This window comes from Ranitomeya variabilis, chromosome 4 (genome assembly GCF_051348905.1).
Source record: "Ranitomeya variabilis isolate aRanVar5 chromosome 4, aRanVar5.hap1, whole genome shotgun sequence".
Lineage (NCBI taxonomy): Eukaryota > Metazoa > Chordata > Amphibia > Anura > Dendrobatidae > Ranitomeya > Ranitomeya variabilis.
This window is the reverse complement of record NC_135235.1, coordinates 234686742-234700423: the sequence shown is the minus strand read 5'-3', so window position 1 is coordinate 234700423 and position 13682 is coordinate 234686742. Positions and strand designations below refer to the sequence as shown.

Here is a 13682-nt window from a genome sequence, read left to right as displayed (position 1 = left end):
AATCGGCCGACTGCACTCGACTCGACTCTGGACAAAATCGGGTTTCCCAAAACCCTACTCGATCTTAAAAAAATGAAAGTCGCTCAACCCTACTCACCAGATACTAATGATGGAGGCGACGGGCAGTTACCAGATACTAATGACAGAAGCAACGGGCAAGCACCAGATACTGATAATGGAGGCAGTTTTTCTGCACTTTAAATTTTTTCATCTTCCTCCAAGAGCCAGAAATTTTCATTTCCATCAGTGCACCCATATGAGGGCTTGTTTTCTTGGTGAGACAAGATACAGTTTTAATAAGACCGTGTAGATGGAATCCGGGAAAAAAGAGCGGTGACATGGTGAAAAGAAGCACAACGCAGCCATTGTTTTTCGGGTTTGCTTTTCTGTGTTTATTGTGCCTTTAAAATGACCCAGTGACATATTTCTCCAGACTGCGGCGAGGAGAAACCTGCTCAGTTATTCTACCATTTTTGTGGCTTAAAACAATATGAATTTCATTTTTTTTTTTTAAAGTCGGCTTGTGTCGCCATTTCCGGAAAACTTTTTTCTTATATATATATATATATATATATATATATATATATATATATATATATATATACATATACTTTTTCTATGGCATGCTGTCCTTTTATAATGGAACCAATTAAGGGAACTTACAACTTTTTTTTCTCTCTTTTGCTGGTTGCATTTTAGGAGGAGGAGGCGGAGGACATATAAAATCCCAGCAACTTTGGTTTTCCTTATTTCACCATTAATTACATATATTTCTGTTTTAATATCTCTAACTTTTACTGCCCAGAGATTTCTTTTCTCACGTTATTTTCCAGCTTCATTAGGAGACTGAATCTGACACATTGCAGGGGGAAATAGACACCAAACAGTAAACTTTAAACTTTAAAGGGGTTGTCCACTACTTTCAATTAACCCCCCAATGTATCCCCCCAGGGCCCCTAATGAATTGTGCAAATACCTTCTGTTGCCGTTTTCGCCTGTGAGCGGTGCTATTCCGGCGGCTGAGTCCGGGTCACGTGACCCCCAGGCTGCAGCCGCCGCTTATTTCCGCCGACGTCACGTCAATTTCCAGACTCTGGAAATTGACGTGACGTCAGCAGCAGGCGAGACCAGCCTCCACAGACAGGCTGTGGGCGAGGCTGGTGGCTGCCTGCGGGGCTGTGCTGGGGGCGGGCGGGTCTGTGCTGGGGTGGGTGGGGCTGCGCTGGGGGCAGGCGGGGCTGTGCTAGGGGCGGGCGGGGCTAGGCAGGGATGATTGTGCGGACGCCGGGGGTCTGCGTGCCCGCGCCGGTATGTGCGGGCCGGTGCCGGGGGTCTGCGTGCCGGCGCCGGTATGTGCAGGTGCCGGGGGTCTGCGTGCGGGCGCCGGTATGTGCGGGCGCCGGGGGTCTGCATGCCTGCACCGGGGGTCTGCGGGCGCCGGGGGTCTGCATGCCGGCGCCGGGGGTCTGCGTGCCGGCGCCAGTATGTTCGGGCGGTGCTGGGTTCTGCGGTGGTTTTTTTGCGGGGGGTGGACATTGGTGTGTGTGTGTGTGTGTCTCTGTGCGCAGGCATCGTCCGATGGGACCACAAGTCCCATCGGGCTCTGCCTGCTACAGTGACAGTGAGTGACACATTAGCCAATGATGGGACAGTAGTAGTCCCATCATCCGGCTAATGTGTTGAATGTAAAAAAAACCCCAAAACATACACACATATACAGTACATACATACATACAACACACACCATGTAACATGTGACATCATGCAACATGTGACAACATGCGACATGTGACAACATGCGACATGCGACATACGACATGCAATAACATGCGACATGTGATGACATGCGATGACATGCAGCATGCGACATGCGACGACATGCAACATGTGACATGCACCCTGCGACATGCAACATGCGACATGCGGCGACATGCAGCATATGACATGCAACATGCACCATGCACCATGCCATGGCATGCGACATGTGACAACATGCGACGACATGCACCCTGCGACATGCAACATGCGACATGCGGCGACATGCAACATACGACATGCAACATGCGATGACATGTGACATGCAACGACATGCAACATGTGACATGCACCATGCGACATGCACAATGCGATGACATGCGACATGTGACAACATGCGACGACATGCACCATGCGGCAACATGCACCATGCAACATCATGCAACATGCGACGACATGCACCATGCGACAACATGCGACATGCAACATGCGACGACATGCACCATGCGCCATGCGATGACATGCAACATGCGATGACATGCGACGACATGCAACATGTGACATGAGACATGCGGCGACATGCGATGACATGCAACATGCGATGGCATGCAGAATGCGACATGTGATGAAATGCAACATGTGACGACATGCGACATGCACCATGCGATGACATGCGACATGCACCATGCAACATGCGACGACATGCAACATGTGACATGCGACATGCAACATGCCACATACAGTACATGCATACAGTACATACATACAACATACATATAGACATACAGTACATATATCATAGAGTACATACTCACTATCACTTGTCACCTTTATCCCCGAAGCCAGTGTCATCTGTAAAAAAATATTAAAATAATAAACAAACACTATACTCCCTGATCCGCAGAAATCCAATTAAAACGAGTGTCCCTCCACGATCTCCCATGGAGAGCAGGAGCATTAGCTGATGCGACCTCTCTCCAGGAGCTCCAGGAATACAATGATGGAAGGTATCCTTCCACAATGTATTCCTCACAATGTATTCCTACGCCCCTGTGAGAAAATAGTCCCTAGTCTCACTTTATGCCATTGCTGTGTGAGAAATTTTCCCAGGCAGCAATTGCCATAAAGTGAGACTTTGTCCTAAGGTAACCTCTCAGTGATGCACTACAGGAGCCATTGTCTCCTGTCAGTGTGTCACTGAAGGTCTTATAGAGCAGTGACATCACCCGATGTCACTGTTCTATAGGGGAGATCGTCGTGGGACACTCGTTATTAATTGGACTACCGCGGACAGGTAGTATACGGTTTATTATTTTACGTTTTTTGCAGGCGCTGAAGTATGGTAAGTATGGTTAAATGAAGAATATTAAAATACTTTTTTCCTAATGTGTGCGTGTTTTATTAACCCTTTATTAGTATTGGATTAATAATGGATAGGCGTCTTATTGACGCCTCTCCGTTATTAACCCGGCTTAATGTCACCTTACAATAGCAAGGTGACATTAACCCCTTATTACCCCATATCCCGCCGCTACAAGGGAGTGGGAAGAGAGGGGCTAAGTGCCGGAATTGGTGCATCTTACAGATGCGCCATTTCCGGGGCGGCTGCGGACTGGTATTTGTAGCCGGGGGGGGGGGACCAATACCCATGGCCCCTCTCTAGGCTATGAATATCTATGAATATCAGCCCGCTGCTGTCTGCGTAGCCTTTCTGGCTATAAAATATAGGGGGACCCCACGTCATTTTTTTGGGTGGGTCCCTCTATTTTAATAGCCAGTAAAGGCTACGCAGACAGCTGCGGGCTGATATTCATAGCAGGCTACAAATATTGGCCCCCAGCCGTCGGCTTTCCCCCTCTGGTGCAGAAAATTGTGCGGGAGCCCGCGCCGTTTTTTTTAAAAAATTTTACGCTCATTAAGGCCTCTTTCACACTTGTGTCGGTACGGGTCCGTCGGACCGACGCACGTTGTGAAATTTGTGCACGACGTGGGCAGCGGATGCAGTTTTTCAACGTATCCGCTGCCCATTCTGAAGTCGGGGAAGGAGGGGGCGGAGTTTTGGCTGCGCATGCGCAGTAGAAAATGGTGGACGCGAAAGACAAAAAAACGTTCACTTGAACGTTTTTTCGTGCCAACGGTCCGCCAAAACACGACGGATCCGTTGCACGACGGACGCGACGTGTGACCATCCGTCGCGATCCGTCACTAATACAAATCTATGGGTAAAAAACGCATCCTGCGAGCAGGATCTGTTCTTTTCCCAAAAAGACTGATTGCGACGGATTGCTAAAAACGCAAGTGTGAAAGTAGCCTTAGAAACATCGGCCTTTCTATTATATATCTATGGATATATCTATCTATAGATATATTTATAGATAGATATATCTATAGATACATAGATGTATCTATCCATATATCTGGCTGCTTTCACACATCAGGTTTTTGCCGTCAGGCACAATCCGGCGAGTTTTGAAAAAAAACGGATCCTTTTTTTTCGCCAGATCCGTTTTTTTCTCATAGAGTTGTATTAGCGCCGGATTGCGCCTGATGGCCACACGTTTCATCTGTTTTTTGCCGGATCCGTCAAAAAAGCTGTTTCCGCCAGACGGAAAACACATACAGGGGAACGGTTTTTCTGTCCGGCGAAAAAACCCACAGCGATGGATCCGTCAAAAAACGTATGAAACTGAGATGTGAAATGATGAATCTGGCCTCCGAATCCGTTTTTTCATGCATGTTTCCATTCAAATCATGCACATTTTCCATTTATTTATTTATTTCCAAAAACTGCCTCAAAACCGCGCAAAAAACGCACCAAAAACAGCATCAAAACTGCACCAAAAACTGCATCAAAACTGCACCAAAAACTACATCACAACCTGGTGCAGTTTTGCAGTTTTGGTGAAGTTTTGATGCAGTTTTTGGTGCAGTTTTGATGCAGTTTTTGGTGCGGTTTTGATGCAGTTTTTGGCACGGTTTTGATGCATTTTTGATGCAGTTTTTGGTGCGTTTTTTGCGCGGTTTTGGTGCAGCTTTTGGTGCGGTTTTGGTGTAGTGTTGATGCAATTTTGGTGCGGTTTTGATGCAGTTCTTGGTGCGGTTTTTGTGCGTTTTTCATGCAGTTTTTGGTGCAGTTTTGATGCATTTTTGATGCAGTTTTTGGTGCGGTTTTTGCACAGTTTTGGTGCAGTTTTTGGTGCGGTTTTGGTGTAGTGTTGATGCAATTTTGGTGCGGTTTTGATGCAGTTTTTGGCGCGGTTTTGATGCATTTTTGATGCAGTTTTTGGTGCGGTTTTTGCACGGTTTTGGTGCAGTTTTTGGTGCGGTTTTGGTGTAGTGTTGATGCAATTTTGGTGCGGTTTTGATGCATTTCTTGGTGCTGTTTTTGTGTGTTTTTCATGCAGTTTTTGGTGCGGTTTTGATGCGTTTTTTATGCAGTTTTTGGTGCATTTCTTGTGCGGTTTTGATGCATTTTTAAATTCGCTTTTGGTGCGGTTTTTGCGTGGTTTTTATGCGTTTTGGTGCGTTTTTGAAAGCTAAATAAACATGTATTATTGAACAAAAAAAGAAAGATTTGTGATGTCATTATTGTCCAACCTCCTCTTTTACATTTGTCCAACGCACACTCCATTACACACACAGATAGACAGATAGATGATAGATGAAATGGATAGACAGATCTACATATAGATAGATCTATAGATGCATACATCTATCTATTCATATATCTATCTATAGATATATCTGGATCAGGGCCGTATTTAGAGTTTCTGCTGCCCTAGGCACTTTTAGTGCTGCCTCCCCCTTTGGTGAGTATGACACTATCGGCAGTGACTTTGGCAAGAATCGCTGATGCGAAAGTTGCCTTTTGCAGCAGATCTGGCGGTTTTTCTGCATCTGCCGCCTAACGGATCACTTACGGCAACACTGCGTTCGGCTTCATTCATTCCCTATGGGATTTGCGCCACTTGCTGTGATCTGGCAAATGTGGTACCATACCTGCCAACTTTTGAAGAAGGGAAAGAGGTAAAAAGTTTGCGGCGAGCGTAGTGTGTCGCGGCAAATCTTAGGCCACACCCATTTCACAACTAGTCACACCCATATCCACATCCCAACCACAGCCATTTAGCACTGCTGATCACACTGTTTCATATACAATAATTATAACCCCCCCAAAATATGGCCACACAGTGCTCCATACTGTACAATGGCCACACATGATGCTCAATACTGTATAACGGCCACCACACATGATGCTCCATACTGTATAATGACCGTACATGGTGCTCCATATTGTATAATGACTGCACATGATGCTCCATACTGTATAATGGCCCCACATGATGCTCCATACTGTATAACGGCCGCACATGATGCTCCATACTGTATAACGGCCACACATGATGCTCCATACTGTATAACGGCCACACGTGATGCTCCATACTGTATAATGACCGTACATGGTGCTCCATACTGTATAATGACCGCACATGATGCTCCATACTGTATAATGACTGCACATGATGCTCCATACTGTATAAAGGCAGCAACACATGATGCTCCATACTGTTTAATGGCCACATATGATGCTCCACGCATACTGTATAATGGCCCACCCCCTCCCATCCTGTATGCATGGCTCTTCTCCCCCCCCATGCATGGCTCATCTCTCCCCCCCATGCATGGCTCATCTCCCCCTGCTCCCTGTATGCCTGGCTCATCTCCCCCTCCTCCCTGTATGCCTGGCTCATCTCCCCCTCCTCCCTGTATGCCTGGCTCATCTCCCCCCTCCTCCCTGTATGCCTGGCTCATCTTCCCCTCCTCCCTGTATGCCTGGCTCATCTCCCCCTCCTCCCTGTATGCATGGCTCATCTTCCCCTCCTCCCTGTATGCCTGGCTAATCTCCCCCTCCTCCCTGTATGCCTGGCTCATCTCCCCCTCCTCCCTGTATGCCTGGCTCATCTCCCCCTCCTCCCTGTATGCATGGGTGGCTCTGGCTCATCTCCCATACTGTCCTGTATGCGTGGCTCGTCGCCGGCTCTCATCTTGCATGGCTCGTCATCTCTCCCCCCTGGCCAGCCGCCCCCAGGCTCCATGCATGGCTCATCTTCATCGGCTCCCCGCCGCTCCGCGCTCCCATCTTGTACGGCTCGGCTGCTCCCCGTCTACGATCCTCCTTCATCCTCCCCCATCCGTCCTCCCACCCTGGCTGTCATCATACTCACCTTTGTCCTTTTCCACACCGCGTGGAACGGAATCCTCTCCACCTCTGTCCCGACGCAGCACCCTCGTCCTGTGTGAGCGGTCAGGTGGTACCGCTAATTAAGGTCATGAATATGCGCATATTCATGACCTTAATGAGCGGTACCACCTGACCGCTCACACAGGACGAGCTGCAGTCGGCCGACGCTGAGACCAGACCAGGCATCGCTGGAGCTAGCTAGGTGAGTATGTATGATGACTCACTCATACTGTATGATGTCGGGGCAAGGACTCGCGGGCGGGGGTGGGGGGGCGGGGTTATTAAGGTGACCCAGCAAAACTTTATTAAAAAAAAACAAAAAAAAACCTTGCTCTGGTGCCGCCCCCCGCATCGTCCCCGCCCTAGGCACGTGCCCTCGGGTGCCTAGTGGCAAATACGGCCCTGATCTGGATAGATATATCTATTGATAGATGTATGGATAGTGTAGGGTGTGTGTCCACTGTCCGGATTACATCCGAATGAGCTGCAGATTAGATGCTGCGTACTTGTAGTCCCATCGGATGATGCCTGCACACATGCCCCAAAAGACCCCCAGCACAGCCCCGCACATCCCCAAACAGTCCCACGCACACCCGAACAGCCAGGCACCCACCCGAAAAGCCCTGCACACACCCGAACAGTCCCGCACACACCCAAACAGCCAGGCACCCACCCGAAAAGCCCTGCACACATCTGAACAGTCCTGCACACACCCGAAAAGCCCCGCACACACACGAACAGTCCCGCACACACACAAACAGCCCCGCGCCCACACGAACAGTCCCGCACACATCCGAACAGCCCGCAGACCCAGCACACACATACACGCACACAGTCACCGCCCACATTCCGCCCACACACTTCCCTCCTCCAGAACTGCAGCATTTCTCGGACCCCGGGGAAAAAAAGCTGCGTTTCGGTGCGGCTTTTTCTGCAGCATGTGCACAACAAGTTTGCGGCTCCCATAGACTTACATTGGTTGTGCACTACACTGCGGATTTGATGCAATTCTGTGCGGCAAAAAATGCTGCGGATCTGCAATCAAATCCGCAATGTGTGTACACAGCCTTAGCATTTAGTGAACCTAGCAAAAAAGCCAAGCAAAAAACAAGTGTGGGATTGCACTTTTTTTGCAATTTCATCGCACTTTGAATTTTTTTCACATTTTCTGTTACACGACATGGTAAAACCAATGGTGTCGTTCAAAAGTAGAACTTGTCTCGCAAAAGATAATCCCTCACATGGCCATATTGACAGAAAAATTATGGCCCTGGAAAGAAGGGGAGCGATAAATGAAAACAAAAAAGCTCCAGTGGTGAAGGGGTTTAGAAACATGGATATGGACATATCTATGGAAATAGACATAGATATATCTGTATGTATCTATCTATCTATATATCTATCTATTTGTTATCTATCTATCTATCTATCTATCTATCTATCTGTCTATCTATCTATCTGTGTGTAATGGAGTGTGGGTTGGACAAATGTAAAAGAGGAGGTTGGACAGAAATGACATCATAAATCTTTTTGAAGATAGAGGGGGGAGAGGAGGGAGGGGTTGGCGTGTGTTTTGGAGTGGGTGTGCCAGGTGCAGAGTTACAGGCGAGTGCAATGCATCATGGAACTTGTAGTATTAGAGCACAATAAGTCAGGAGACAGGAAGTTGTCGATTAACCCCATGAGAGCTGGATCCAGCACTAAAGATGTGCTGCTACAGCATGATAAAAGGTAATATTGCTAAAATAAACACAGTAGATGTTTTCAGTGTCACATAATAGCAAGATTTATGAAAAAAAAGTTATAGTAGTGGACAACTTTTTTAAGTTATTTTTTTTATAACTTTGTCCAGCATGGAAACTTCTGAAACTTTGCAAGTCACTTTTAGGGCCAATATCCGCATTCCCAAGGCAGATTGGGGAAGAGCTGTTTTTAAGCCATTTATATGCAAAAAATTTTTTTTACAAATCTCCTATTAAAGTGATTTGCAAACTTTCTGAACTTTCCACGTCGGACAAGAAAAGTAAATAAAGCTTCCTCTTTTAGTGGCAGATGTATCACACCGCTCCGTGTACCCACACCCGATATAGGACATAATAGTATATTCTAGGTTGTGAATCGGTTAAAGGCACAGTGCATCATATTTTACTTATCAGTCCAAATATTAGTTTCCTGGGCTCATAAGACACCCAGTGACCCCATGATTAATCTACAAAATAAGGGACTTCATCCACGTATCTAATGCACAGAGGCCCCCTATGGGTACATGTCCACGATCAGGATGGCCGGCGGTATCGTCGGAGCGGCAAACCCGCTCGGCGCTAAGGCCCGCCCCCTTCTGGGACGAGATGATGCCCGATGTGTTCATTGCGCAGCGTCGCCTCAAGGAACACGGACATGCTGCGATCTTAAAAGACGCGCAGCATGTCCGAAGTCGCAGGGCCGACGGATGCGTGTTACCACACATAGTGGACACCAGATTTCATAAAATCCCCTCCACTATGCTGGAACATCTGGACGCTGCGTGTTTGAAGCTGCGGCCCCACGCAGCGTCAAACACGCAGCGTTTTCTGAACGTGGACACGTACCCTAAATCTACGCCTGAGAGCTGCGTACTATGGCAAGAAGGTGTAATGCGCCCTCTAGTGGAGAGATCAACACATCACTGTCAGTACCTGCCCTGTCCAGCAGGTGGCAGTGTAATCCTCTTTGTTATTACCATTGAGCTTCTAGGATCAGAAGTGGTCAGTGATAGAATAGAGAATTGGAGGAGGGGGCACTCACCTTGGAGGAGAATATGAAAGCCACAATCCCAAGGGGCAGGCAGCAGAGGGTGATATTGAGGAGGGAGAGGCCAGTGTAGTCCCTGTAGGCAGCTTGAGGCATGGCCACCACGTACTGAGCTGTAGTGACCACCGTGAGGTGGCCATGTGGTTGGGTTGGCATTGGTCCTGGTGGAGTGTGGTAAGGTGGTGGAGGCTGGTTGATCAAGCCGGGCTGATACGGTTGGTCTTGGTTGCCATGCTTGGTGTACGGCGGTGGTGGATACATCTCGTCTTCTGCTCTGGTGACATCTGAGGTGGCTTCTCCTGACCAGAAGTGATGACGTCTTCACCATTCTATGGAATCATCAATCAGAGCAAACAATGGTCGGCAAGGTCAATGTTTGTTACATTGTAGCCCAAGGGGACGTTACCAGGAAACCTGTCACCTCATGTCTAAAGTGGCTGATAACAGAGGACAAAAAAGCACATTCACAGGCACAGCATGTTGAGTGTCAGCTTTACAGGGAAAATTATTGAAAATCTGGATGAAGACACAAAAAGAGGATTTCATCATCATAAAGAGGAAATGTATCACTGCGACAGCGGGCCCCCACTGCTGATCAATGTGAAGGGGCCACAGCAAGGAATGAGTAATGACACTTCTCTAGTTTATTCTGCTCAGGACTGCACCACTGGCCATATGGAATACTGCAATCAGCCCCTCTGTGGTGCAGATCACTAGAGAGCGGTGGGTACACGGGAAGTGATGGTGGGTGCAGAGGAGCAAGGGCAACAAAAGTACAGAGATGCAGATTTCTATACGTAGCAGAGTTGTAGAGGTAACAGAGGTGCAGAGTTGTAAATGCAGCAGAGGTGTAGAGTCACAGAAGTGCAGCGTTGTAGAGGGAGCAGAGTCGTAGAGGGAGCAGAGGTGCAGAGTCGTAGAGATAGCAGAGGTGCAGAGTCGTAGAAGTAGCAGAGGTGCAGAGACGTAGAGGGAGCAGAGGTGGAGAGTCGAAGAAGTAGCAAAGGTGCAGAGTCGTAGAGGTAGCAGAGGTGCAGAGTCGTAGAGGTAGCTGGTAGCAGAGGTGCACAGTCATAGAGGTAGCAGAAGTGCAGAGTCGTAGAGGTAGCAGAGGTGCAGAGTCGTAGAGGTAGCAGAGGTGCAGAGTCGTAGAGGTAGCAGAGGTGCAGAGTCGTAGAGGAAGCAGAGGGGCAGAGTCGTAGAGGGAGCAGAGGTGCAGAGTCGTAGAGGTAGCAGAGGTGCAGAGTCGTAGAGGTAGCAGAGGCGCAGAGTCGTAGAGGTAGTAGAGGTGCAGAGTCGTAGAGGAAGCAGAGGGGCAGAGTCGTAGAGGGAGCAGAGGTGCAGAGTCGTAGAGGTAGCAGAGGTGCAGAGTCGTAGAGGTAGCAGAGGTGCAGAGTCGTAGAGGTAGAAGAGGTGAAGAGTCGTAGAGGTAGCAGAGGTGCAGAGTCGTAGAGGTAGAAAAGGTGAAGAGTCGTATAGGTAGCAGAGGTGCAGAGTCGTAGAGGAAAAAGAGGTGAAGAGTCGTAGAGGTAGCAGAGGTGCAGAGTTGTAGAGGGAGCAGAGGTGCAGAGTCGTAGAGGTAGCAGAGGGGCAGAGTCATAGAGGGAGCAGATGTGCAGAGTCGTAGAGGTAACAGGTGCAGAGTCGTAGAGGTAGCAGAGGTGCAGAGTCGTAGAGGGAGCAGAGGTGCAGAGTCGTAGAGGTAGCAGAGGGGCAGAGTCATAGAGGGAGCAGAGGTGCAGAGTCGTAGAGGTAGCAGAGGTGCAGTGTTATGAACTGGTGGTTTAGGAGCAACATGGGACGTGCTCTGGAGGAGGTGGTACCTGTACTGACCGCAGTTCCTGAGCTTAACACAACACTAGAAGTAGCCGTGGGATGTTCCTGTCACTCCCTAGACACCTCGTCACAGCCGGAGGACTAACTACCCCTAAAGATAGAAACAGGAATGCTATCTTGCCTCAGAGAAAATCCCCAAAGGATAGGCAGCCCCCCACAAATATTGACTGTGAGTGGAGAGGGAAATGACATACGCAGAATGAAACCAGGATGTAGCAAAGGAGGCCAGTCTAGCTAGACAGATAGAACAGGACAGAATACTGTGCGGTCAGTATTAAAAAAAACTAGAAAAATCCACCACCGAGTTTACAAAATCTCCACACCTGACTAAAGGTGTGGAGGGTAAATCTGCTTCCCAGAGCTTCCAGCTTAACTGAATAAATCCATACTGACAAGCTGGACAAGAAAAAACATAGAAAGTGAAGAACGATTAAGTCCACAACAAGTGGACTGCTAAAGAACAAAGCAAGGACTTATCTTTGCTGAACAGGTCAGAATATCAGGGAAATCCAAGCAGAGATGTGAATCCAAGCAGGAACCACTGACAACTGGCACAGGCTGAGGGATAGAACCAGGTTAAATAGCCGAGCCAGAAAGACAATCAGTGGAAGCAGCTGCTGACTGCTAAATCCAAGGAGCAGCAGTACCACTTAAAACACCGGAGGGAGCCCAAGAGCAGAATTCACAAAAGTGCCACTTACAACCACCGGAGGGAGCCCAAGAGCGGAATTCACAACAGTACCCCTCCCTTGAGGAGGGGACACCGAACCCACACCAGAGCCCCCAGGCCGATCAGGACGAGCCAAGTGAAAAGCACGAACCAAATCGGTGGCATGGACATCGGAGGCAACAACCCAAGAATTATCCTCCTGGCCATAACCCTTCCACTTGACAAGATACTGAAGCCTCCGCCTCGAAATATGAGAATCCAAAATTTTCTCAACCACATATTCCAACTCCCCCTCAACCAACACCGGGGCAGGAGGATCAACCGAGGAAACAACGGGCACCACATATCTCCGCAACAAAGATCTATGGAAAACATTATGGATGGCAAAAGAGGCTGGAAGGGCCAAACGAAAGGACACCGGATTGATAGTCTCAGAAATCTTATAAGGACCAATAAACCGAGGCTTGAACTTAGGGGAAGAAACCTTCATAGGAACATGACGAGAAGATAACCAGACTAAATCCCCCACCCGAAGCCGGGGACCAACACACCGACGGCGGTTAGCAAAATGCTGAGCCTTTTCCTGAGACAACGTCAAATTGTCTACCACATGAGTCCAAATCTGCTGTAACCTGTCCACCACAGAATCCACACCAGGACAATCAGAAGGCTCAACCTGCCCCGAAGAAAAATGAGGATGAAAACCAAAATTACAAAAGAAAGGCGAAACCAAAGTAGCCGAACTAGCCCGATTATTAAGGGCGAACTCGGCCAACGGCAAGAAAGCCACCCAATCATCCTGATCAGCAGACACAAAGCATCTCAAATAGGTTTCCAAGGTCTGATTAGTTCGCTCAGTTTGGCCATTTGTCTGAGGATGAAACGCCGAAGAAAAAGACAAATCAATGCCCATCCTAGCACAAAAGGCCCGCCAAAACCTAGAAACAAACTGGGAACCTCTGTCAGACACAATATTCTCCGGAATGCCATGCAAACGAACCACATGCTGAAAAAACAATGGAACCAAATCAGAGGAGGAAGGCAATTTAGGCAAAGGTACCAAATGGTCCATTTTAGAGAACCGGTCACAAACCACCCAGATAACAGACATCTTCTGGGAAACAGGAAGATCTGAAATAAAATCCATGGAAATGTGTTGTGAATTCCGTTTTCGGACTCCCTCCTGTGGTCATGAATGGTACTTTGGTTAGTTCTGCTCTTGGACGCCCTCTGGTGGCTTCGAGCGGAACTGCTGGTCCCTGAGGTTGGCTTTCCCAGCTGCCCTCGTTTATTGCTATGTTGGCTTCCCTATTTAACTCCACTCTGATCGTTACTTCATGCCAGCTGTCAATGTCTCAGTATTGGTTCAGATCTCTCTTGGACTTCTCT

The 13682-nt window shown here is 48.3% G+C and overlaps 1 protein-coding gene across 1 annotated transcript in view; it reads right to left on the bottom strand.

The window, feature by feature from the left end:
* LOC143770557 (interferon-induced transmembrane protein 3-like) overlaps nt 1-10073 on the bottom strand; it is a 34866-nt gene extending 24793 nt beyond the window's left edge. The window contains exon 1 of the mRNA XM_077260262.1: nt 9782-10073. Within this exon, the coding sequence (XP_077116377.1) occupies nt 9782-10048 (267 nt within the window). The 5' untranslated portion in view covers nt 10049-10073. The remainder of the gene's footprint in view (nt 1-9781) is intronic.
* Between the last annotated feature and the right edge of the window lie 3609 nt (nt 10074-13682).